Genomic DNA, 25,339 nt, shown 5'->3' on the forward strand with positions numbered 1-25,339 from the left:
TTAACGGGGATTAAACCAACAATTCAGTAAGATAAACAATGTCTCATGAAGAGCTCCGCTATAGGGCGACCAGTTATCTGGGCGGAAAAAACCAATCTGAGGGACCTCGGCGCGCTAGGAATTTTGGGTACTACACACGTCATGATAGGGATAGTGTTTCAGACACGCCTATGCCGACGTCCCCTTTCGGTCCCCCGAAAGGCAAGATGCAATACTCCGCGGTTACCACTGGATGTCGGACCATATGCACAGCATGTGATTCTAAGCAGATTAACAAGCATCAGAAACCATGTTTCGGTGATCGTGAGCATAACGAAATTGTGCTCCCCAATAAGCACAGCCACTTCTGTAGCATGAGTTTACACACACCTAGCATTAATTAAGGCTGCCTTAAGCTACGTTACTAGTTCCAACAGGTGTTTTTTTGTGAACTTTTTGATTTATTAAACATCTGAACTACTTCTTGGCAGAGCAAATGAGGAGTCAAGCATGTAGGTCATACAATATACCAGACACTGCCCTGTGCAACACCGACTGGACCCAGCTGCACAGAGCCTTGCACTGAAAACCTGTTTTCAGAGCCTTTTTATTAGATCTATTTATTTGTGTCCATTCATGCAGCCAACCTTTGCATTCTACAGACGCTCATCTCACTAATGTATTACTTCAGCAGCACACAAAACATTAGTTCTCATGAAAATGTAATACAAATAGGAAGGGAAGCCCAAGGGACTCCTCAGCAACACTGCACATAGGGTGATGTGCGCTGCAACAATTTATTACAGATGCCTGTGGTGAAATGCATGGAGGAAAGCATGACTCAATTCAAAGTAAAAAGAATACAGTAACAGAAATATAGGGTTCCCATCTCAGAGCAAAAACGAATGAGTGAGTGGTAAAAAGTCCCACTCACTCAGGAGAATAAAGCAAAACATCCCAGAAGTCCAGCAAAAGTGCAGAGGGTCTCTCAGGTTGAGGGGAATTGGTACAAGAAATGAAAATTCTCCCTAACAAACGTCAGTTTTTTGTAATTGAGAGTTCCCAACCACACATATACAGTGATGGTAAAAATGGACTGACAGACCATCCTATTCCCATCATGTCTCTTATTCGGATAGTACAAGCTTTTCTAAATGGCTTAACTACAAGTCCCTTGCGTGCTCCCAGTGGCTAGAGAAATTAGGTCACTTTGTTGCCCAGTGCCCATACTGGAACTGATAGAACAAGCAAAGAATTTTACAGAGTGCATTTACAACTCAAACTATCAAAATGCCAATATGGGAAAGCATGCTACTTTGCGTTGAAAGCTTCTGGAGATATGGCCTTTGAGCTGCAGCCTATCAAATGTATTTACTGTTCAGCAGCCTTATCAGAGATGGTAAATTATGCGATAATCTGTCTGATCAGAATCCAAAAGGAATACTATAACCAACACTCCAGGCCATGTCTTACACAGGAGAAAAAGAAACTCCAGTTGAGTTGCTGCCTCTTTTGGCTTCGTCGCTGGGGTGGAGATCGAGTCTCTAGACAGAGTAAGCAGGGATGTACATGTCTGGATAACCCATCAAAGTGCACACAGAAAGCAGGCCCAAAACCATGACCACTTAAGGTCTTAGCTACTTGACTGATGATAGATACGTACGGAATCCACAGCCTAGGAAAGGCATCAATTTCCTCCTGGGTATACTCGTTAAGCCGCTTCGGCACTTGGCGTGGCTGTGGGAGTTCTTCCACGAGATTCTTAAGAATATCATCAGGAATTACCTAAGAAGAAACAACCATAGGGAACATGATTTCTGTTATTAAACCAGAATTTCTTGTACAGGAATATTGTTATGGCTTCAGATAAATAAACTAGCTTTGACTTGGACAATCAAAAACACCATAAAAAGCTGTAGTGCACAATACAGGTGTGCAAGCTTCCTTCAACCATGGAACAGGTCATGGGAGGGTGGCAGCACAGCAAAGTTCCTTCCCACCCAGAACAGGTACTGAGAATCAGCAAAACGTTCCCTCACATACGCAGAACAGATTATGAAGATTTTTCTAACACAGAGAAATATGCAGCAGTGGTGCAAGGTTTACTTGCATAAAGAACAGATCCAGGCAAAAGTGCAAGTATTCCTTGCATGCAGACGTACTGCCGGGGCAGCAGCAGTAAAATACATCCATTTGCACCACAGGCTGCTGCCGGACAAGCTTGCCTCACACAACTGAATCAATGTGGTGGGGATATGACAATGCCTTACTTACCGTAAAAGCATTTCTGATGGTTGTATCTGCTTAGATTCACATGCTGTGCATAGTCCGACATCCAGTGGTCACTGCAGAGTATTGCATTTGTTTTTCGTAGTCGAAAAGGGGACGTCGACAAGGCGTGTCTGTAACACTATCCCTATAGTGATGTGCAGTGTACCCACAACCCCTCATGCGTCGAGGTCCCTCTGTTTGTATTTTTTCTGCCCTGAGGGAGGCTTCTATACGTGAGCGAGTACAGAAAAGAGAGAGAGATGTAGAAAGATGTCTATGTTCCTTCCATCCAAGCGGGGAGGAAGGGTGGGCGCATGTGAATCTAAGCAGACACAACCATCAGAAATGCTTTTACGGTACGTAATGCATTGTCTTCTGATGTTTGTTAATCTGCTTAGAATCACATGCTGTGCATAGACTAGCGAGCAGTACCCGGAGTTGGAGGTGGGTTGTGAGAAGGAACAGTAGAGAAAAGATGTCTTAATACTGCTTGTCCCACCTGGGAATCAGATCTAGAGTGAGCATTTAGACAGTAGTGTTTTGTAAAGGTGTGTACAGAACTCCAGGTTGCCGCTTTGCAAATGGACTCAAGGGGAACGTTTGCAATGAATGCTATGGATGCCCCAGTGCCTCGAGTAGAGTGTGCTCTTGGCTTGAAGGGTAGTTCTCTCTTAGCAAGAGTGTAACAGAGTGATGCATTGAACAATCCATCTAGATATAGTGGACTTTGAGACTGCATCTCCTTCCCTTTCTGCTGCCACCGAGACAAAGAACTGATTAGTCTTTCTCAGTGGCCTAGTTCTTTCCATATAAAACATGACAGCTCTGCGCACATCGAGTGTATGCAGGCTCTTTTCTCCCAAATTGGAAGGGTTTTGAAAGAACGTTGGTAGTTCTATTGACTGGTTGACATGGAATTTCGATATGAATTTCGGTGCAAACCTTGGGTGTGTGCGTAGAACCACCTTATTTTTGTGAACTGTTACGAAGGGGTCTAGAATAGAAAGAGCCTGTAGTTCACTTACTCTCCTAATGGAGGTGATAGCTATTAGGAAAGCAGTCTTAAGAGTGAGGTCCTTAAGAGTTGCCTTGTGCATGGGTTCAAAGGGTGAGCCCATGAGCCTGTTAAGTACCACATTAAGTTCCCAGCCGGGAGCTGGGTTTGCTATCGGAGGGTGTATTCTCTTTACCCCCTCCATGAAGGCTTTGATAACTGAGACTTTCCACCATGACACCTTAAGTTGAGAGGTGGTGTATGCAGAAAGTGCCGCTAGATGGACTTTAATAGAATTGAACACTAGACCTGAGTCCAGTAAATGGGTCAGGTAAAGGACAATTTGTGTGGGAGAGCAGTGGACTGGGTTGATGCTCTTACCTCTACACCAGATGACAAATCTCTTCCACTTGCTAGAATAGCAGTGGCGAGTGTTGGGTTTTCTTGCTTCTCCGAGAATGTCCATGCATCTGTGAGGGAGTTGTAAATGGCCAAATTCCATGACCTCAGGAGCCAGGCTGCTAGGTTCATGTTCTGTGGGCATGGGTGTAGTGCCTTGCCCTTGTCCTGTGACAGCAGGTTGTACGGGCAGGGCAGTTTCACTGGTGGGGACAAGGACATCTCCATCAGGTGCGCAAACCATGGTTGGCGGGCCCACATCGGGCTATCAGTATCATGGTGACTGGTTCCTGGTGCATCTTGTGCACTATCTTCTTCAGCAGAGGAGTCGGGGGGGGGTGAGCGTAAACAAATTTCCCTGACCATGGTATCCAGAGACTGTTCCCCTTGGAGCGGTTCTGTAGGTATCTGGAGGTGTAATCTAGGCATTGTGAGTTCTCCAGAGTTGCGAACAGGTCTATTTCTGGGAAGCCCCATTGTGTGAAGACGTCGAAGACGATGTCTTCGTGTTACCGCCATTCGTACTCTGAGGGCAGAGGGAAGTCTCTGCTGAGTTTGTCTGCTAGCAGATTGAGTTCCCCTGGTACATGTTGTGACATGTAGGACATGTTGTGTCTGAGAGCCCACTTCCAGATGTTCTGGGACAGCTTGGACAGTCCTGGAGAGTGAGTGCCCCCTTGCTTGTTGAGGTAGTACATGGCTGTGGTGCTGTCCGTGAGGACCATCACTGTCTTCCCTTGTAGGTGTGTCTGGAAGGCTTTTAGTGCCTTGAACACCGCAAGTAGCTCTAATAAGTTTATGTGCTTGGAAGCTACGCTCGGAGTCCAAACTCCGTGAGCAGTCTGATGGGATAGGTGAGCCCCCCCATCCTGTGAGGGATGCGTCTGTGGTTAGAGTGGCTTCCACTGTGGGGGTGGCGAATGGTTTCCCTATTACCAGGTTTTCCTTCGACCACCACCGTAGCGAGAGAACCAAGGCCTGCGAGACCACCACTAGATCGTCCCATTGTTCGCTGGCCTGACACCACTGGCTGTTGAGCCACTCTTGCATTGGGCGCAGGCGCGCGTGAGGTACCAAATAAATACATGACGCCATCATTCCTAGCAAGCGCATTGCTTTGCGTACCGTCACCTCTCAACCGGCCACATATTGAGGGATCTGAAACAGCATATTTTGGACCCTCTCGTTGGAGGGGAAGACGAGGCCGTCCTTTGTTCGAATTAGAGCCCCTAAGAATTGTTTGATTTGGCTGGGGTCTAAGCTGGACTTCTTCTCGTTGATGGAGAAGCCCAGTTGGAACAAAAGGTCTACTGTCTTCTGGGTGTTTGAGAAGCATGTCTCGTAGGACTCCCCTATCATGAGCCAATCGTCGAGGTAAGGGTATACCGGTATGGATGACCTGCGCACCTTCGTGAATACCCTTGGTGCAGATGCTATGCCGAAGGGTAGCACTCTGAACTGGTAGTGTTTGCCCTCTATCATGAACCTGAGGTATTTTCTGTGCGCTGGCAACATCATAATATGGAAATACGCATCTTTCATGTCTAGTGTTGTCATGTAGTCCCCCTGAGATAGCAGGGGAATTACCTCCTGTAATGTTACCATACGAAATTTTTGTGGTTTTACAAATTTGTTCGCTGGGCGCAGATCTAGTACAGGGCGCATGGTTAAGTCCTTTTTGGGAACAAGGAAGTACACTGAATAAATACCTTCCATTACCTGAGATAGGGGCACGACCTCTATTGCTCCTTTCTGTAGCAGCTGTTCTACTTCTTGCAGGAGGATGACGAGGTGTTCTGTTGACAGGCGTCGTCCCCTTGGAGGTCTGTAGGTGGGGGACTGATTGAACTCTATACAGTACCCGTGGCCTACGGTTGACAATAACCACCGGTCTGATGTTATTCCCTCCCATGCTGATAGGAACGATGTTATCTGGCCCCCAACCGGAGACGCATTGGAGGGGACACGAACCTTCGGGTCATTTGGTGTTACTTGCCGGGGTGCCTCTGGGGCTGGTGCCCCGGCCTCTGCCCTTGCCACGGCTTTGTCCTCTTTGGTTATACTCGTTACCGGTACCCTGATTAGAGGGCCAGTTGCCCGCAGTGTAATGCTGCTGCTGCTGTTGGCGTTGGCCACGAAAAAGCGCTTGTTTCCAAATCCCCGCCTGTTTGGAGGCTTTGAGATTTGGTCTAAGGTCTTTATGGCGTCGAATTCTTTCTTCGCATTTTCCAGTGCGTCGTCCACTGCCCTTCCAAAGAGATTTGACTCTTCTATTGGCTTATTAATGAGTGACGCCTGCGTTTCTGCCTTGAGACCGGAATTGCGAAGCCAGACGTGACGCTTCAGCAGAATTCCCTGCACCAAAGAACAGCCGGCAGTTTCTGCCACATCAAGAGTGTTCTTAATGATGCTCTGGTTCACCAGAGCTACGTATGTAACTGTAGCCAATAAGCGAGTTCTTAGAGGTTCAGGGGCTTCTTCGATGTCCTGCTTAAGATTTCCCCATTGAGCATCAGCATAGCTTGCCAACAATGTATTATTATTGGCAATCCTAATTGAAAACGCTGCTGAGGCGGAAATTCTTTTGCCCAAGGCATAAAGCTTTTGCCCTTCTTTATCTGGGGGTGCCTCGCTGGTTGACAGTGGAACCCCAGCCCTCTTCCTTGTGTTAGTCACCACTAAGGAGTCCGGGACTGAGTGACCCCCGATATATAATGGGTCTGACTGAGAGGGTGAGAACAATTTCTCGATTCTTGGATTGACCCCTCTTACCAGCGCGGGGGTGGACAGTGATGGGGTGAGTCGTCTCTTAACCGAGGAGAGGATAGGAATAGTTTGACTAGTGGGAGGTTTTTCTTTAATAATCCTTTCGACGAAATCAGTATCTGGGGTGACCTCCCCAGTTTCAACTTCAAAATACGCTGATGCCTTCCTTAGTAGCGCATTGAAGGTGGGCTGATCGTCTACTGGAGATGGGTTCCTGACCGGTGTGGTCTGAGGAGAAGAAATGTCTATAATGTCGGGGTCTGTAGACCCTGATGGCGACTGCCAGGGCTGTGAGCCACCTTCACCTGGGTCCTCCTCGTAGCCCTCCTCACCTATGTTAGGATCATCATGAAAACCTTCTTTCTCTTGTTGGTCTTCATTATTCACAAACTCATCCTCTTCCTGGAAGTGAGAGTCCTCTTCAGTGAGGTTGTAAGAGTTCATGTCTTCCTGTAGGGGGTTAAAGAGCTTCGGGTATTTAGCCCATGGCCCCTCCTGGAGTACCTCCCTTGGCCTCTTGGGTGTTCTATTTTCTGGGGTGGCCATGAACCTGTCTAGCTTGTCCATATATGACTGGAACCTCTCTACAGTCCAGTAAGGTAGGCCAGCGTGGTCTGGGAGTGAAAAGGGAGTTTCCTCTCCCTGTAGTTGCTTAGTTCTGTCCCATAGTGTTGAAGATAGAGTCCCTTCGCTTCTGAGAAACCTTCTTGCTGGCTAGGGTCTTCTGTCGATGGTGGGAGCTGTCCCAGCCTACCCTCCGGCATCCTCAGCGTTTCTTTGGCCTTGTGAGCAGTTTTCGACGTGTCATCCGCCTCCGTCTCTGGCCGTCTTTAGAAGCTATACGCGCGAGGCTTTCGGCGGTCAGCTTCTCTGTCGAGGGATCGCTCGCCGTCGCGCTAGGCAGTGCCGAGTCTTTACTGGCAACGTACGCACTCTTGCGAGGCGCATCGCCTGAGGATTTGGGGTTAGCGCCCTTATTTACAGAAAGCCCAGTCGCCGGTCGCAGAAGCGGTGGCGGGGAGGGCTTGCGACCCTTACGGTCGGCGGAAGACACCGGTGGACCCGACACCTCCGTTGACGCTATGGCTTCCTTCGTCTTCGACAAATGCGTGCCGTGGGGTATGTGCTTATGTGTTTTTCTGTGTTTGTCCTTGTCGCCGGGGTGTTCATCCCCATAAGTGGGGCATAAGCCGGGCTTGTCAGGGCCGGGGACGGACAACGAGGAGCGGGAACGCTCCTTCGAGAGGTCTACAACCTCCGTTGCGGAGGCCGTGTAATCACTGTCCTCATCACATTCGGCGGCAGCTGGCGAGGAGTCAGACCTAGAAATCGCATAGGCTGCCCACCTTTTGACCCTGCGGTCCTTTAAAGTTTTGGGTTTAAGTAACTTACAGGCCAGGCCGCTCAGCTGTCCTCTTTGTGATCGAGGGGCAAGCAACGGTTATACCGTTTATGCGTGTCCTTCCAGGTAAACTTGCCCTTGCAACGCGGGCAAAACCTAAAGGGCGTCCTCTCCTTAGCTGAGGGCATGAAATGTGATTACGACCTCGAAAGAGAAGGAGGGGAAAGAGAAAGGCATTCTCAGAGTGAAACAAAGAAATGACCAACAAACCCACTCTCCCTACTGTGTTAGGCCGGCGAGGCCAGGCCACGTGTTCGGCAGCGCCGAAGGATCTCCACCGCTCGTCCCTCCATCAAAGATCTTGCTCGGCGGAGAACAGGTTGGCAGCTACGTCGAGGGAGGGATCTATGATAGTTAATAATAATAAACGACCAAGGGTCGAGGAAATGATTTTGCAATGTGTCTCGAGGAGCTCCGCATAAAGGTGACCAATAACTGGGTGGAAAAAAACAATCTGAGGGACCTCGATGCGTGAGGGGTTGTGGGTACACTGCACGTCACTATAGGGATAGTGTTACAGACACGCCTTGTCGACGTCCCCTTTTCGACTACGAAAAACAAAATGCAATACTCTGCAGTGACCACTGGATGTCGGACTATGCACAGCATGTGATTCTAAGCAGATTAACAAACATCAGAAAGTAGTTTCCAAACGTAAATGGTTCCGTAGAAGATCATCATTTCAATATAACCTAGTCCTGCACCAAGCTCAGCGGGCAGGCTCCTTTTGGTATTTCCCAGCACCATCAAACTGTGGTTTCCAGACAATATCTGGTCTATTTCCATTACTGAGATCACTCAACATTGCAATTTGTTAAAGTATATTTTAAATCCAAAATGCAAAGTCAGGTTTTATTTATGGTGGACTGTATTGACATCACACTACTGCAAGATAAACCAGTAGAACATCATTTTCCACCTCGAGAAACCCAATTGGTAGTACAGAACCTTTGTTCCTTTGTAACAAATCTAACCAATAGGACAGGGTATGGATGTTAGGGAGATGTATCATTGTTATGCTTCATCCCCTCTGCCAGTGAGATGCTCAGCACGTTTTACTTGACTTCTGGACCTCTTTCTTTCAATTCAGAATGAGTGGGGCCTTTTTCCATGCATTAATTCTTGTGGGCTCTGTCTTTTGGAACTCTTCTTTGTTTTCGACCTGTACTATACGTCTGTCTGCTCCATAGCTCTTAAAGGCATCTGTGGTGTTACTACTGCAGCACACAGCTCCTTATGGGCAGTGCTGCAGGGGACCCTTGGGGTCCTCCTTTAAGACTCCATTTTCTATATCCTCAAGTAACTACCGTTCTTAAGGATAGAGAGATACATTGCATCTCTCCCAAAACTCCATAGTCGGTACACCACCTTTAGTGGAGTGCCAAAGGGATACCCAATATCCCCCCTTCTTTCTGCTCCTGTGACTTTTTATTCACATAGATAATCTCCTATTTATGGCTGGTGGCAGTGGACGTGTTCTACCAACTATTGTTTAGTTTTAATACTGCAGGCTATGTCCATAGCCGCGGTCGTGCACAAAAGGGCCACCCAAGTACAAACTTGGGGCCTCCCTTCTTTTTTGCCATTACTAGCGTGGTTGTTCTTTAGCCCTTCTTCTACCATTCTGGGAGTTGGGGGGGGGGGGTCAGTGTGTGTGCGTTTTGCGTTTGGCGGGAAACCTTTGCTATCCCTGCCTAGGCTCCAGAGTGTCTCCACAGGCAGGAAGTGGGAGAGGAGTTTTCCACCCCCCTGTCCTTTGTCTGCCAGAGTGCCTGAATAGGACCAGCTCCACTGGGGGTCTGGACTGTCCCGATTGGACGGTCAAACGCCCCCTTCTGTAAATTGCTGAGAGAGACTGCAGACGAGTGTGTGCTGGAACTGAATAAAAGGTGAGGCTTCTAGAGTGAAAAGCAAGTCATCCACTGGAAGATGCCTGCAGACCCTTTGCAACACTGAAGCGATCACTGCTGTCCTGACCCCATTTTCTGTGCGACAGAAGAGACGCTGTTTGTGCTTATAATGTATCGCACATGTCAACGGACCTCAGAAAGTGCTGTGGCAGCAGAGTTCTTTGCTGATGCATTCCTATTTTTTGTATAAATACTTGTTATCCTTGCAAAAGTGTCTTGGGCCTTTTCCCCTAGCGGGCTGTATTTTTTCTGGTGTGAGCGTGCAGGGGTGTGCCTTCAAGCGTCTATTGCTCCCTACTTCCGCGCAGCAGACGTCCGGTCTCGGAGCCTCCTTTTCCGTATGAGAAACCCAAAGGTGTCTTACTTACTCGTCCCCGGGGATCTGTCATTCAGGTGGCCCCCCTTTTCTTTAAGAAACAATGGACTAAGACCAGAGCCGTTTACCTGACATGTCCCAACACACGGGTCAGGCAGAGTCAGGCAATTGACAATAACCACGAACATCTGACGGCCCTTTACCTCCCCCACAGGGATAAAAGGCGGAGCATGTGAGTACACTGTGAGCAAGGCCGAATGCATGAGGAAACAGCTTCACCGAACCGGCAGTTCAAACAGAGGGGAAAGGCAGTGAGACCTGGAGGGATGATGAAGGGTGAACTGCCCTGGCCCTTTTCAACTCAGACACGCGAAGCCTCTGAGAGGGAAATCATAAGACCGTGAGTTACAGCTGGCATGTGGAGGATAGATGTCAACAGTGCACGGGGGCATCCCGCATTGATGGCACAGTCGGGGAGGCGTGCTGGCTACCGTGGTATTGTCCTTGACACCAGAGGCAAGAGAAGCCAACGGGTTCAACGCTGATGGTGAGTCAGAGTAAGCTGATGGCAAACCAAACTGCCCTAGGTGAGCCCAAGGTTGCGAGTGGCAACAATATATGAACGCAAGGAACTTGAGAAGAAAAAACGTGTATGTGTGTGTTTGAACTTTTGAGAAAGCCCTGACAAGGGCCGGCTGCAAAGTGGTCAGACGCCGCAGAAGTGCTCATTCGAAGGACTCTCGCTGGCCCCTTTGATTTAGTATGAAAACTGCAAGTACCAGAAAGCCCAAGGAAAGGGCAGCGTGAGGTGTCGGAGTGGTCCTACAAAGGTCATGTCAAATCATTTGTACAATCGAAAGTCTCTGACCCGTTGCCGAGAGAAAGCTTGGGGAAGGGAACCCCACTTTCTGATAAGATTGTGAACTGTGGAATAAGGCAAGTGTGAACCCGTCAGAGGGATGCCGAAGGAAAGCTAGGAGAAGGGAACCCACGCTTTTTGATGAAAATGAGAAAAGCATGAACTGTGTTAGAAATTCATGAACTGTGGTAAAGATGGCTATGCGAACCCAATGGAGGGATGCCAAGGGGTTAGCTACTGAGAGTGAATCCAACATTGAGATATAGTATAGTGAACTGTATATGTGAACCCAGTTGAGGGTTGTCCACAGTGTTTGTTTAAAAGACATTAAAGCTCCTGAATGGTATGAGCGATATTTGAAAGGCTGGAGTGAGTCCGACGGAGGGAGGCCCATTTTGCAAAGAGGATCTGAACCCGGCACAGAGAGATCCTAGGGGCGAAGAGCAATCCGCCCAAGGTGAAACTGGAATTGCGAGCCTCGTGCTGGAAAGGGCCAGGAGGGTGCTGCGCTCAGGAGTTCCCCCTTGTTCCGTGCTTGAAACGTGGGGAAGGGAAACCCTGCCATACCATCCTGATTTATCATTTTGTGAACACGTCTTTCTTTTCTTCTGAACATTAACCCACACTCTTTTTGTAACCTAGTGGTAAGGATTGGCAGTAGGATTTTTTTTGTATAGGCCCTTTTTATTTGACAAGCTGTCACTAGGACTGCCTTATTATTAATTGATGGTTGTAGCTTGCTCCCATCTTCGCTTTAGGTTTTGATTAGGCGTTTTTCTCACCCATGCATCCAGTTTAATAAACACCCTTGTACTGTGATCACTTTTGTCTGTCTTTACTGTTGCCACGAGTTCCTTACATACGACATTGCCACGATCGTGCCTGCTCTCCGGTCAGCTCTATGTCCATCCGGTTTCCCAACCGCCTTGTGTATGGTGCGTCTTCATCTTCCCAGCATTGGTTAGCTGTTCGGAACAACTAGCCTGCACTGTGTGGTTCTCGGCAGGTGTGATATTCATTACTTTGCCCTCTTCCTCGTCTCAGTAGGCCCATAGGAATAAGTATGTGTTTGTCTATGCTTTTAGTTCCAAACAATATGCCATACATAGCTGAAAGGCAATGACTGCTGACTATTATCTCTCAGAAAGGGGGGGCGTTTATGACAGGTCGTCTTCTAGTAAGCGAGGTTGGTCTCTCCCTGTGTGGTTCTCCCGCAGATAACCGCCCCCAGGGTCAAGTCAGGTGGTTTCTGCCCTCCCTGGCCACATGAAGGCAGGTTTTTTCTGGGGAATCAGTGACGACTTTGCTAGATTCGTCACAATACACATCTTCAATAGGACATGGAGAGAGTGGGTCCATTCCATCCATAAATGCAAAGTGTGGTCTATCTGCCTGCACATTCAAGCTCATATTTTAACTTATTATTTTAGATTCCTGGATCCTATGTGAATGTCAAAGGTGTTTAATGGTTATATATAACACTCTAGAGCTATATGAAAAGCATTACATACATGCAATTGACCAACGCTGACCCTTTTTTCTGCCCTATCAAGGATAGTATGTGTATCCATTTAATCACTTAGCTACATGGTGAGTTAATGACATTGGGTACAGATGATTTCGATCTCAAAAGGCACAGTCCCTAGAAGATAATTTTGAATTCATTGGAAACAAGAATGTTCTCTTGCGTTTGAGCAGAAAGTGGATTCAAGCAAGCTTACACCTACATAAAATTAAAGCAAGATCAAGATTAAGAATATAAACTTCAAATGTTATACAACATAAACAAATCTCAATATCCTTTGTTCTTCCAACTACACCAAGAGTAAACACTTGACCCTCATCATAACCGTGAAAGATACTCACGTCATATGGGAAGAGGTGCAACCTTTGCATCATTGTTCTTCTAAGGAGAGTCTTTGGTAGCATGCCATAGATTGCCAATTTTACGATCTATAGAGAAAAAATAAATAGACCACCTACGTAAAAATGGGAAAGAGTGCAATACACAAGCAAGAATTGAAATGCCATCGACACCAAAGCACTTTCAGTATGCATGCTTTCTTTGATAGAGCCCCTATGGAATGGCATGGCAGTAGTTTGCACCGTTCGCAGAAAAAAGAAATTCTGCTAATGATTGATGCCCCCAAATACCATACACACTTAAAAAAGGACACAAAGCTCATAAATACATTTGTATGAAGACAAGTGGGGCATTTCAGGCGCCTTCACGCTCAATCCATCACACATTTCCCAACTTAAGAATAGGTAGCTATGATAAATACGATTTGCTGTTACTTCTTTTGCCTGGGGTTCCAAACAACATTGACAGGGCAGCCTGTGCCTTGCGTGGCTTGTCTTGTGATGCACACACTTAAGAGGCAGGTGGCTTAAGGAGAACCATTTTAAACAGATGGTGTCAATAACACACCTGCGCTCTAGTGTGGACTGGCCCAGAAATGCATAGTCCCACTGCACAGAGTATACAGGTTTGCGTTTAGGCTCTTAGGTACATTGCAATAACCGGGAATGTGATTTCTCACTGGCTAACAATAGGAACTTTCACAGTCATATGGCACAGGAGTATTGTTCTGCAGAGAATCGACAGTACAAAAACGTTATTTACTTTGCAGGATAGAGATGAATAAGGCCTATAGGTACCAGGGAGATTACACCTATAAATATTAATTACAATCATAAAGAGGGTTAACTCCAAGTGCCTCGACGCCTTAACTATTTGATTACTGATCTTCCAGAGGGTTCCCCAAACTACTATTCACTCGGAGGGATGAACCCGTCCCCCTGCATGCTTTTTGATTTATATCCTCGGGGTTCCCGTGCTGACAATCTCTGTCCTAGGGCTATAGTCCCATGTTCGATCCTTGGCAATCTAACATCAAGTACTTTTTCACCTTGCTTTAGGGTGATTGTCATGCATAGAAATTACCACCCTATAAGCCGTGGGTCGCTCTGCCCTGCCGGCATCAATACCTTTTAACACACTCCTACCAGCAAATATTTTCTCCAGCTATAAAATTGTTACTGTCCAGCCACAGGTGCTTGGGGACACTGGGCCCTTTATCCCTCCATTCTTCTTAGGGCGATATAGGAATGGCTATAGGAAAAAGACAGAGAGAAGCGATCAGCAGCAAGGAAGAGTAGTTAACAAGAAATCAAAAGGAGAACTTGAAAATATCAAATTGAGGGAAGATCTAGAAAGAGACGAAATGAAAAGGAGTCGAGAGAAAAGAGCCCACGATCGGAAGAAATAAAACAGGAAGAATGAATAGTCAGAGGATAAATATTAAAATATCTAAAAGGAAAAAACAAACACTTACAGAGAAGTAAGATCAAGAAACCATCCATATCACAGAATCTATCGATCACAGTAGGATCAAAGAGGGTTAGAGGAGCATTTATTATGAGGAAAGAAAGAACATACGGTTTAAAGAAAGAGAAACAAAAATATTCGATGAACAGTAAGAGAAAAAGGATGAGCGAGGAGTGAGAGAAGCGGCAGAGAATAGCTATAGCACCACAGATGCTTAACATCCAACGGAAAAATACAAAGTAATGTGAGAAATAGAGAAAACAGCAGGGCTAGAAGTATTAAGAAAAATGCAAATCTCAATTATCAAAGGACTCAAATGTTTAGCAGAAGAAAAAAATAGGAGATCTAAAGTAGAAGAGGCTTTACTGTACAATGAACAAGTACTGTAGTGGCTAGCGGGCAGGAGGGATAGAGGAGATGAGCAGTTTTCCTAGAATGGAAAGACTGACAAAGAAGCCTGCAGGAACAAGGAATAACGGGGATGAAATGAGCCATCAAATGATCTTTGGATGACATGTCCAGTCTAAGGGCATTCACTTGCACTCGAATATGTGGGTCTGTAAACTTGGAACCTAAAGAAAGTTCCTTGCCAAATCTCTGTTTGTACTTTTACTGAAACTTCTGCGCATGTATGTACATGAACACAGGGTGGGTGGACTCAATGACACCTCAGCCGTGATGCTGTGGACTTAGTCTCATGTTTCAAGGGGAACCTTTGCCATGTCACAGGTGACTTAAGCCGGTGGGCATCATGGTGCACGCAATTCTAATGCTTGTCATCAATGGCACCTCGAGACAGGTAACAGTAGGTTCACGTCTGTGTGAAACCACTCTGTGAACACCTGTATTAGGTTGCTGGAGCACCCCGGGGTTGCGCTCAAGAATATGTCATCCAACTCTGATGAAACCAGGACTAAAAACAGCCTTACCCCTCCACCCTCTCTTGACTATGTGCACATAGTCACGCCTTGAAACACTTGTGTATAGGCGCGTTACAAATGCCATATCATATCACAATATTTAAATGTTCTCTATACCGCAGGTCTCTAGCTGCCCTCTCCACAATCCATGTGCACTGCTTCACTGTCCTTTGGGTATGCTTTGGTTTCACACAACTAATATAAACATTAGAATGTGTGAATTAGATCAAGTTACTCACAGTACTGAGCGTTGTAGGCCTAGTCTATAGTGCCCTTTGCTGCATACCTGTGGCCTAATAGACCGTAAAATGTTGCGTAGCACTGTTGATTCAAAAGAGCAATTAAGGACCTGGAGCATGCTGTTACACCAGGTTCCATCTTTGCACCCGATTCCATGCCCGCCCTTTCATTAAAGCGCAGAGGGGTACTTTTCAAAAGATGAGGGCCTAATGAAGGAAAAAGGACTAGGAGTAAAGAAGCTACTACCTAAAATTGTACTTTTTCCTCGATCTTTGAACAAGATTACCAACTATACCACCGGAAGGGAAGATGTTAAAAGAGAATGTTTGCAGCACCCTGCAGAGTGAAGCTGAAGATGTTGTGCAGCACCGCTTGTCCGCATTGAGTGATGTCCTGGAACTGGAGTCTGTTAGGGAGATTTCTCACACAAGTGCTAAATTCGCTCTCCCTCAGAGCCCTCCAGCTCTTTTGCTATATTTTGGGGCTTTGAACTTTTCATTTTGTGTGTGTTTTACTTTTGTGTTCTTTGGCTACAGAGTTTTAAAACAACTCCATGGGCATCATCTTTTTCTGTGTGTCACACAGCACCTTCAGTGCAGTGGCACAGGGGTGTCTTTCAGACTCCCCAAGGTTTAAATACCTTCTCTGGGACATACTACTGTCTTCCAGAGCATGTACAGTTAAATTGGCTTTACTAGTCTTTAAATTTACTGTCCCAGCACACCCTATCTTCCTATAGAGTGCTGGAGGGGTTGCCTAGCTTCCTGAGTCAAAACATGCATGTAACAGTCAAATGTTACCTTTTCCTACTTTAAATGGCTGGTGGCAGTGGTTTAGATCAACTACTGTCATTTTTCCCGACTGCTAACAACGGTAGCTAAAAATTGGGTCAGCCATGTTTTTCAATATGGCGCCCAAGACCCATCTGTAAAAACAGACTCCGGTCATCTTTTTTCGCCATTTCTTTTAGGAAAAGTCCTTCTGGTGTTTGTCTCTGGGCGCCAAACCAGGTTTGGTCCCTTTGTTCGTTGGCCTTTGGCAGGCTTCAGTGCTGAAGCCCTCCTCTGGCGCCTGAGTGTCTAGGGTGGACAGGATAATAATAAAATAATTTGGCATTTATATAGCGCTACGAACCCTCAGGTATCTGAGCGCTGCTTATTATTACCCACGGTGTGTGGTGCTCATTTATCGACCTCGGAAGGATGAAACGCTGAGTTTGGCGCTGCCGGGATTCGAACCCGCGTTCGCAGGCTCTGCACTGATGTCAAAGCGAGCGCTCTACTCGCTGTGCCACTTGACCGGCTATGTGAAGGATGTGCCCGAAACTCCCTGTGCTTAGTCTCCTAGGAGACCTGAATGCACTCTGGCGTGATTGGCCGGCTGACTGTCCGGCAAGGACAGCCACCCTGCTGAGAGAGTGACAGCCAGGCTGGAGCCAGGCTGGAATGAATGGGGGAAAACTGTTTAAAAGCAGGTCTCTGGGACTTGGAAAGCAGAGTCGACCACTGGAACGAAAGAACTGAAGACGAGCTGAAGGAAGAGGACTGCTGCAACTCCTGGACGACCGGTGAAGCCCTACTGAAGGTCTGAATTGCCTGAAACTCCAATCGACAGATAGGCCCTTCAAGGTTAACTTCTTCCATTGAGTTTGGTGGGAACAACCAGCTCGTACGTCACCTGGACACCGTCCCCATCTGGTCGGATTTTCACCAGAGTGCTGTTGAAAAGCGGATAGCCAGAGGGAAGGAAACCAGCTTGTGGACTTTAAGGCACTTGCACCTTAAACCAACGTCTTGCTAAGCTTTTGGCCTCATCCCTGGGCAGTACAGGAAACTCCTGACGTCCTCCTTGTCCCCACGACTGAAGCTCAGGAACAGCGCGATCTGCTCGAACTGCCAGGAACAACTGCCTCAGCTACAGCTTTTCTTCAATAACAAGGTACTGTGCAAACACAGTCCGGAAATCTTTTCGGCCATCGAGAAAGTGCGTGAAACTTTCCTCAACTTCGAAGGCTTGTCCTTCCCTAAACATTCGTCAAACGTTTCGCCTAGCCAAATTCTTCTCAACTCCGTTGCAAAGACTTTACTGTTACTACCAGAACTGTGCTATCCAATACAAAGACTCTGAACCATTGACTTTGGCCCAGGCCTATGAGATGAATTGCTGGTTGTAGTTTACTGAATCCCTTTGCCCTGCCTATGAGTGCATTTGTGCTTTTGATTCTGATAACCTTGTCTTTTTACCGCTTTTAAAAGTATATGAAGTGCCATTTTGCTCCCACTTCAGCAGAGCTAAACTTGTTCATTTACTTACCGGTTGTGTGTTTGTGGTTTATTAGTGTGTGATATTGAGCTACTCGGTGTCCAGTCATACTTTCGAAAAAAAAGTTTCAACATACAAAAGTTCCTAATACAAAGTTTCGGATAAAAAAGTTTCGAATGCACTTTTTTTTCCTTTTATGGTTTTTTTGTTTCGTGTACAAAAAAAAAGTTTGTTTTAAAAAGAAAATGGGGGTTGGGAGGGAACCTGCCCATAAAAAAAATAAAAAATGTAAAAAAAATAAATGCATTTGAAACTTTTTTTTTCTATGCTTGTGTGTCGGAACTTTTGTTTGTCGAAACTTTGACTGTCGAAACTATCACTATGAACCGAGCTACTCTTGCTAGTGTAATGTTTTCAAACTGACTGAGTAAATAAATGTATATTCTTTTACCAACAAACCTTGAGTAAGTGTTTGAATCACTGTATTGGTTGGTCCTTTGTTTAACTTGTTCTACTGCTCACTTAAACTCTTGAGATAAGTCTGGCTGCTCAGCCATCGCTACCACTTTACTGTGTCGTACAGGCTTGTACCAAAGGTGAAATTGTGCTTACACTTGTAGTCTTAATTGCCTGTAGTGTTCCTAAAGGGTACTGCAGGTGTTTCTGCCTAACAGAGTCCATGGAGTAGAGATGGCAGAAGACATGAGGTGTTACTCCAACCATTTCCTTACATCTGTTCTCTCTGGGGACATCCCATTGGAACACAACAAAAGAGGACTTGGCCCCAACAAGATCATTTAGCTTCTTTGAAGGGGGATTTTCTGAGAGAACAGCATTACAAAATGCTGTCCACAATCTATGGGCGATGGAATTATTGTCCACTCCAGAGCCTGGGGAAGGACTGCCATATGTGATCAAAAAGTGAGGAGGCTCTAGTAGGCTTCGTCCTTACCAGAAAGAGCTTTAAAGCACTCCACAAATCAAGATTGCAGAGGGTCCAGCTAGCAACGATCCATAGTAAGGGAGGGACATGGACATAATTTCTTTCTGGTCTAGGTAACATTTCATGACCACTTTGACCAGGAGGTCAAGATGGGTTTGAAGAAGCATCATTCCTCTGCCGACCCCCTGAAGGGAGAAATTCACAGTACAGAGCCTACAATCCAATATCCGAGGGGCCAATGTGACCTCCACCAGAAAGGATATTTGGAAGGCCACACATTTGAAGTGAGTTGATGTCATACGTTTAAAGGATTTCTGAGTTAGGGCGAAGTGAAAGATGTTGAGACTGCGGGGAGGATGGGATTGTTTGGCTTCTGGGAACAGTCGCCCAATTCATTTAAAATGTCAGTTTGCGTTAAAATTGGAAAGAGAAAAGGAGTCACCTTCCATGGCTCTATGGGGTCTAAGGGCTGACCAATACATACAGAAGTCAAGATTGATACCCAACTGAGGAGGGCTCCAGAAGAATACGAAAACCTGATCCAGTAATGCGTACATGGGTTGATGTGACTTTACAGGCACTAATAGCAGAACGTAGTCTATTTACTATAATAGAGATCTTACTGATGGTTCCTGGCTGCCTTGATAATGTTGAGGTTCTCGCGAGACAGGCCCAGCTGCCTAAACACCAGGCCTTCATATAGCACTCTGCTGAGTTCATTCAATGTGGGGAGGGAGGAGAGAAATGCCATCTCCCGGCTCCGAGAGGTGATCCCTCCAAAGATTAAGTATCAGCAAGTCTAAGCCAGTACCTCTAGGACTAGAATACGGAAATCAAAATCATTCGGCAACTGTGGCTGCTTCTGATTATGTATTTGTGGAGGGGGTGGGCGGATACGGTCTGACCCAGCCATGGAATGAGAAAGGTGTCCCTCTGGGTGCTGGCCACCTCCCACTTCTTAGAGGCAAACGGTTATTTTTCTTTTGACTGGGAGAAAAATAGTTCTTTTGAGAGGTAAGCCCCGCTCTGTTGATGATAGACGGCCTCCACAGATGTTGAGGTACTCTGTGAAATGAGAAGAAACAGTGTGCATTCCATTCTCAATAGCTCAGTCCCATATCTGAAGGGCCACTGCACATAGTAGTGGAGACCTGATTCCTCTCTGTTCGGGTAGAACATGGCAGTGGTATTGCCTGTACACATCAGTACTTTGGAGTTGTGAAGAGTAAGACAGCCTGCAAATTGATGAAGTTGATTTTGTGTTCGAGCCCGATATGATATGATATGGCATTTATAACGCGCCTATACAAAAGTGTTTCAAGGCGCAACAAGGCAAGGGAGGGGGAACAGAGGGAAGACAGAGACAACGATCTTACTAGGCCAGGTGACATTGAGATCCCACAAGTGCAGGGGAGGAGGGGGGGTGGGAGTGCAGTACATAGGATAGACAGTAATAAACACACAAAAGATAAGAACAATAAATAAGAGGTGTGGCCAGCTGGTGGCAGGTGCAAGGTAAGTGCAGACATCAGGTGACGATGTGCATGTTCTACTAATGTTCTTTCCAGGAGGTCGTGGAGGCTGAAGTGTCCCAGGGAGGCTTTACCGCAGAGGAGAGAGGAATCGACAGCCATGCCCATCAATGGGTCCGCTTCCTGAACGTGAACTTGCTCCTGCAGATTATAGGCACTGGACCGCCAGAGCAGATCGGATTTGACCTCAGAAGGGACTGTAATTATGCTGATTTGGGGCCGTTGCTCCAGGCCCCAACACTGCAGCGCATGGAGCTGCATCCTCTGCATCTGTAGCTATGTCTACCTACCATCACACTAAGCATTCTCCACAAAGGTCAAAGCAGTGGCCATTGAGGACTGAATGATTTCAGAACAGGTACGTTAAAGAGTCAGAGCCCGTCTTCAGGTAGAAACACACTACCCTGTAGGTTGTTCCATACAAAACCAATAAAGGAAACGTTTTGAGACAAAGTTTCTTGATCGCCCAGGGTATACACCAAGTCCAAGATCAAAGCCGGGGAGATAACTCCGGGGCAACGTGTTTTTCTTGGAAGCAAGACAACGCATAGCAACTGAGGTTCGAATACCACGCTTACAAACTGGTCCTCGGTATTAAGCGTGTTATAAAACTACAATTAGAATTAGAATGGGGAAGATGCACTCTTTGGCGAGGGGACTTGAATGCATCCGTTCTCTAGGAAGAAGGAAAGATGTGAATGCACTTCGGATAGAGGAACGAGATCAAACGTGCCATAACTTCCATAAAACAAGCACTTGGTCAGAGTAGAGGATGAAGTGTTAATACTGAAAACTAAGTACTGGTCTGAGTAACATACCAAAAGGTACTTGCTGTGTGGAGGACAAATAGGAAATGTGGATGTATGTGTTCTGGAGATCCAGCAAACGCAGCGAGTCACCATCTTGGAAGACGGGGACAATCTGTGCTGGTGTGACCAACTGAACACCTGCTTGGTTAAGAGGGAATTTCAACTCTAAAAGGTCTAGGATGGTTTGAAGACTAGCTTTGTCCTTCTTGGATTAAGCAAAACAAGATTGATGGCTAGAAGGTTTAAAATAATCTCAACAATGGAAATTTCCCTGGGTAACCCTCCAGACCATACGTTCAGACTTTTTCTGACTTTAGATGAAGCCAGAGGGTTAACCGCGAGTCACAGTTTCTCCTATGCAGAAGTTCTGAATTTCCTGTCAGCCTGATTTTAACAGGACCCATAAAGTGGAAAGCACAGTGAGGGTTCTCCATGGGATTGCAGCCATACTCTTATGTCAAGTTCCACTTTCTTCCCAGAAAGAAGTAGCACAACACAGCTGCTTTCCACCTGTTCAGGGGCTGGAGTAAGGACATACTTACAGCGCACCACTCCCAACATCCACTCTATGAAAGCCTTAGAGTAAGGCAATACTAACAGCGCACCACTCCCAACATCCCATCTATGAAAGCCTTGGGTAAGGCAATACTAACAGCGCACCACTTCCAACATACCCTCTATGAAAGCCTTGAGTAAGGCAATACTAACAGCGCACCACTCCCAACATCCCATCTATGAAAGCCTTGGAGTAAGGCAATACTAACAGCACACCACTCCCAACATCGCCTCTATGAAAGCCTTGGAGTAAGGCAATACTAACAGCACACCACTCCCAACATCCCATCTATGAAAGCCTTGGAGTAAAGCAATACTAACAGCGCACCACTCCCAACATCTCCTCTATGAAAGCCTTGGAGTAAGGCAATACTAACAGTGCACCACTCCCAATATCCCCTCCATGAAAGCCTTGGGTAAGGCAATACTAACAGTGCACCACTTCCAACATACCCTCTATGAAAGCCTTGAGTAAGGCAATACTAACAAGCGCACCACTTCCAACATACCCTCTGGGAAAGCCTTGGAGTAAGGCAATACTAACAGCACACAACTCCCAACATCCCCTCCATGAAAGCCTTGGGTAAGGCAATACTAACAGTGCACCACTTACAACATACCCTCTATGAAAGCCTTGGAGTAAGGAAATAGTAAGAGTGCACCACTTCCAACATACCCTCTATGAAAGCCTTGGAGTAAGGCAATACTAACAGTGCACCACTCCCAACATCCCCTCTATGAAAGCCTTGGAGTAAGGCAATACTAACAGCGCACCACTTCCAACATACCCTCTAGGAAAGCCTTGGAGTAAGGCAATACTAACAGCGCACCACTCCCATCATCCCCTCTATGAAAGCCTTGGAGTAAGGCAATACTAACAGCGCACCACTCCTAACATCCCCTCTATGAAAGCCTTGGAGTAAGGCAATACTAACAGCGCACCACTCCCAACATCCCCTCTATGAAAGCCTTGGAGTAAGGCAATACTAACAGCACACCACTCCCAACATCCCCTCTATGAAAGCCTTGGAGTAAGGCAATACTAACAGCGCACCACTCCCAACATCCCCTCTATGAAAGCCTTGAAGTAAGGCAATACTAACAGCGCACCACTCCCAACATCCCCTCTATGAAAGCCTTGAGTAAGGCAATACTAACAGCGCACCACTCCCAACATACCATCTATGAAAGCCTTGGAGTAAGGCAATACTAACAGCGCACCACTCCCAACATCCCCTCTATGAAAGCCTTGAGTAAGGCAATACTAACAGCGCACCACTCCCAACATCCCCTCTATGAAAGCCTTGAAGTAAGGCAATACTAACAGTGCACCACTTCCAACATACCCTCTATGAAAGCCTTGAGTAAGGCAATACTAACAGTGCACCACTCCCAACATCCCATCTATGAAAGCATGGAGTAAGGCAATACTAACAGTGCACCACTTCCAACATACCCTCCATGAAAGCCTTGGAGTAACGCAATACTAACAGTGCACCACTCCCAACATCCCCGATATGAAAGCCTTGAAGTAAGGCAATACTAGCAGTGCACCACTCCCAACATCCCATCTATGAAAGCCTTGGAGTAAGGCAATACTAACAGCGCACCACTCCCAACATCCCCTCTATGAAAGCCTTGAGTAAGGCAATACTAACAGCGCACCACTCCCAACATCCCCTCTATGAAAGCCTTGGAGTAAGGCAATACTAACAGCGCACCACTCCCAACATCCCATCTATGAAAGCATGGAGTAAGGCAATACTAACAGCGCACCACTCCCAACATCCCCTCTATGAAAGCATGGAGTAAGGCAATACTAACAGCGCACCACTCCCAACATCCCATCTATGAAAGCCTTGGAGTAAGGCAATACTAACAGCGCACCACTCCCAACATCCCCTCTATGAAAGCCTTGAGTAAGGCAATACTAACAGCGCACCACTCCCAACATCCCCTCTATGAAAGCCTTGGAGTAAGGCAATACTAACAGCGCACCACTCCCAACATCCCATCTATGAAAGCATGGAGTAAGGCAATACTAACAGCGCACCACTCCCAACATCCCCTCTATGAAAGCATGGAGTAAGGCAATACTAACAGCGCACCACTCCCAACATCCCATCTATGAAAGCCTTGAGTAAGGCAATACTAACAGCGCACCACTTCCAACATACCCTCTATGAAAGCCTTGGAGTAAGGCAATACTAACAGTGCACCACTCCCAACATCCCATCTATGAAAGCATGGAGTAAGGCAATACTAACAGCGCACCATTCCCAACATCCCCTCTATGAAAGCCTTGGCTGATGCAAATGCTCAAGGGTCATTGGCATTCCAAATCGTTCTAGGGCACCAAATGAAAGTGCCTTTTCATTTAGTGCCCAGGCGGAAGATGTGTGATAAATGAATTTCACTGCAGAATGTGACTGGTCTATCACTTTGTCATGTGTGATGCCTATAAAAACTGGCGTCGCTTCAACTAACACCATATACCCTCAAATCTATATACCTTGCAGAAATGACTAAAGCGCTGGACCAATTCTTGCACTGCTTTAATGACTGGCTTTTCCTAACCCCATGGTTGCTGCGCAGGTTGTGTTCGATGTTTACGATTAGATTGCTGTGACATTGTGAGTGGCTGAATCTTCATGTCATGCATAGTGTGTGTGAATTAGAAGGTGGGGTGTACAAACGATTCATCACAGTGCATACAAGTTCATGTGCAAATCCCCAAAATGTACACGTTGATTGACAGGCCTATTTCTGGCGTAACACTGGGAACAGCTTGCCTTTGGAGGCTTCCAGGTGAGCTTTGCTGCACGAACGTGTTTAGTGGCCTAATTTAAGGGGCCATCACATGCGTTCTATGAGCTGTTCGCCATACGTGACCCCCCCCCCCCCCACACACACACACACACACACTTTAGCTGTACTCTTCTTCTTAGTCCCTGTGGATAAGCTTGCTGGCGAGCAGTGGCGGAATCAATGCTACCTGTTGACTCGCCTTTATCAAGTTGTATTGTGTGTGTGTGTGTGTGTCTGTCCGCGTGTTATGCATTGCATGAAAGTCAAGGCTCCGGCCCCCGACGCACAATGAGAGACTCGCCCCCCCTGGCATCTGTTGCAACACTCCACTCGCCGGCCAGACTGCAGAGCAGAGCGTCGGGCCCTTCAATCATGGCGTCTGTGGGCAGCTGCAGCTCCCCTGGGAGAGACGCGCAGTCTGGGGCGGGGGAGGCGGGGGGTGCAAGCGATGCTGCCGCTGCCTACGGCGGAAATTCCTCGCAAGCTCGCCCGAGTGTGATGCTAGTGTCGGCTCGTTGAGGCATCCAATGGCTTGCCCGCCGAGTACCGGGAGGAAGACAGTGGGAGGGCGAGGGGGGCTCCACTGAAGTGGTTTCATGTATCGCGGAAGTGGTTTAATAACCTTTTACACACTGAGAAGCCCTCATGGAGCCTCTTGGCGAGTCACTTTTTAAAATTAAGTCAGAAGTTCAGTCACTGAATTTGTCACGTGTTCTTTAAGGCTTCTAACTGTCCCTACTTTTTTAAGTTCCTTTTACTCCAAGCTGAACAACCTGACACCACTCCATGTGGTTTATTTCATGTGTTCTTACTTATAAATGAATTACAGAGCACTTTAATGGAAACATGCAACATGGTCAAAGCGAGTAGATGTTGAACAGATATTAGCGCCCGGGGAATGGTGCCAGCCAATCAGGAGGCTAGGAACGTGGGCTTGCTCTGTGGGTATAGACGTGTGCTACACTCTTCCTCACGTGCCAATTCCCCTAAGCCGCCATTTATTTTGGCCAGGGTCCCTGGGAACTCCTTTCCTGTCGGTCTCC

The 25,339-nt window shown here is 46.8% G+C and overlaps 1 protein-coding gene across 1 annotated transcript in view; it reads right to left on the bottom strand.

The window, feature by feature from the left end:
• The window catches only part of MRPL13 (mitochondrial ribosomal protein L13), a 298,977-nt gene that overhangs the window by 93,309 nt on the left and 180,329 nt on the right, over positions 1-25,339 (bottom strand). Inside the window, exons 5-6 of the mRNA XM_069621562.1 lie at positions 12,763-12,849; positions 1,643-1,764 (exon numbers count right to left, since the gene is read on the bottom strand). Of these exons, the coding sequence (XP_069477663.1) occupies positions 1,643-1,764; positions 12,763-12,849 (209 nt within the window). The remainder of the gene's footprint in view (positions 1-1,642; positions 1,765-12,762; positions 12,850-25,339) is intronic.

This window comes from Ambystoma mexicanum, chromosome 5q, assembly GCF_040938575.1.
Source record: "Ambystoma mexicanum isolate Mex_15411 chromosome 5q, UKY_AmexF1_1, whole genome shotgun sequence".
NCBI classification, from domain to species: domain Eukaryota; kingdom Metazoa; phylum Chordata; class Amphibia; order Caudata; family Ambystomatidae; genus Ambystoma; species Ambystoma mexicanum.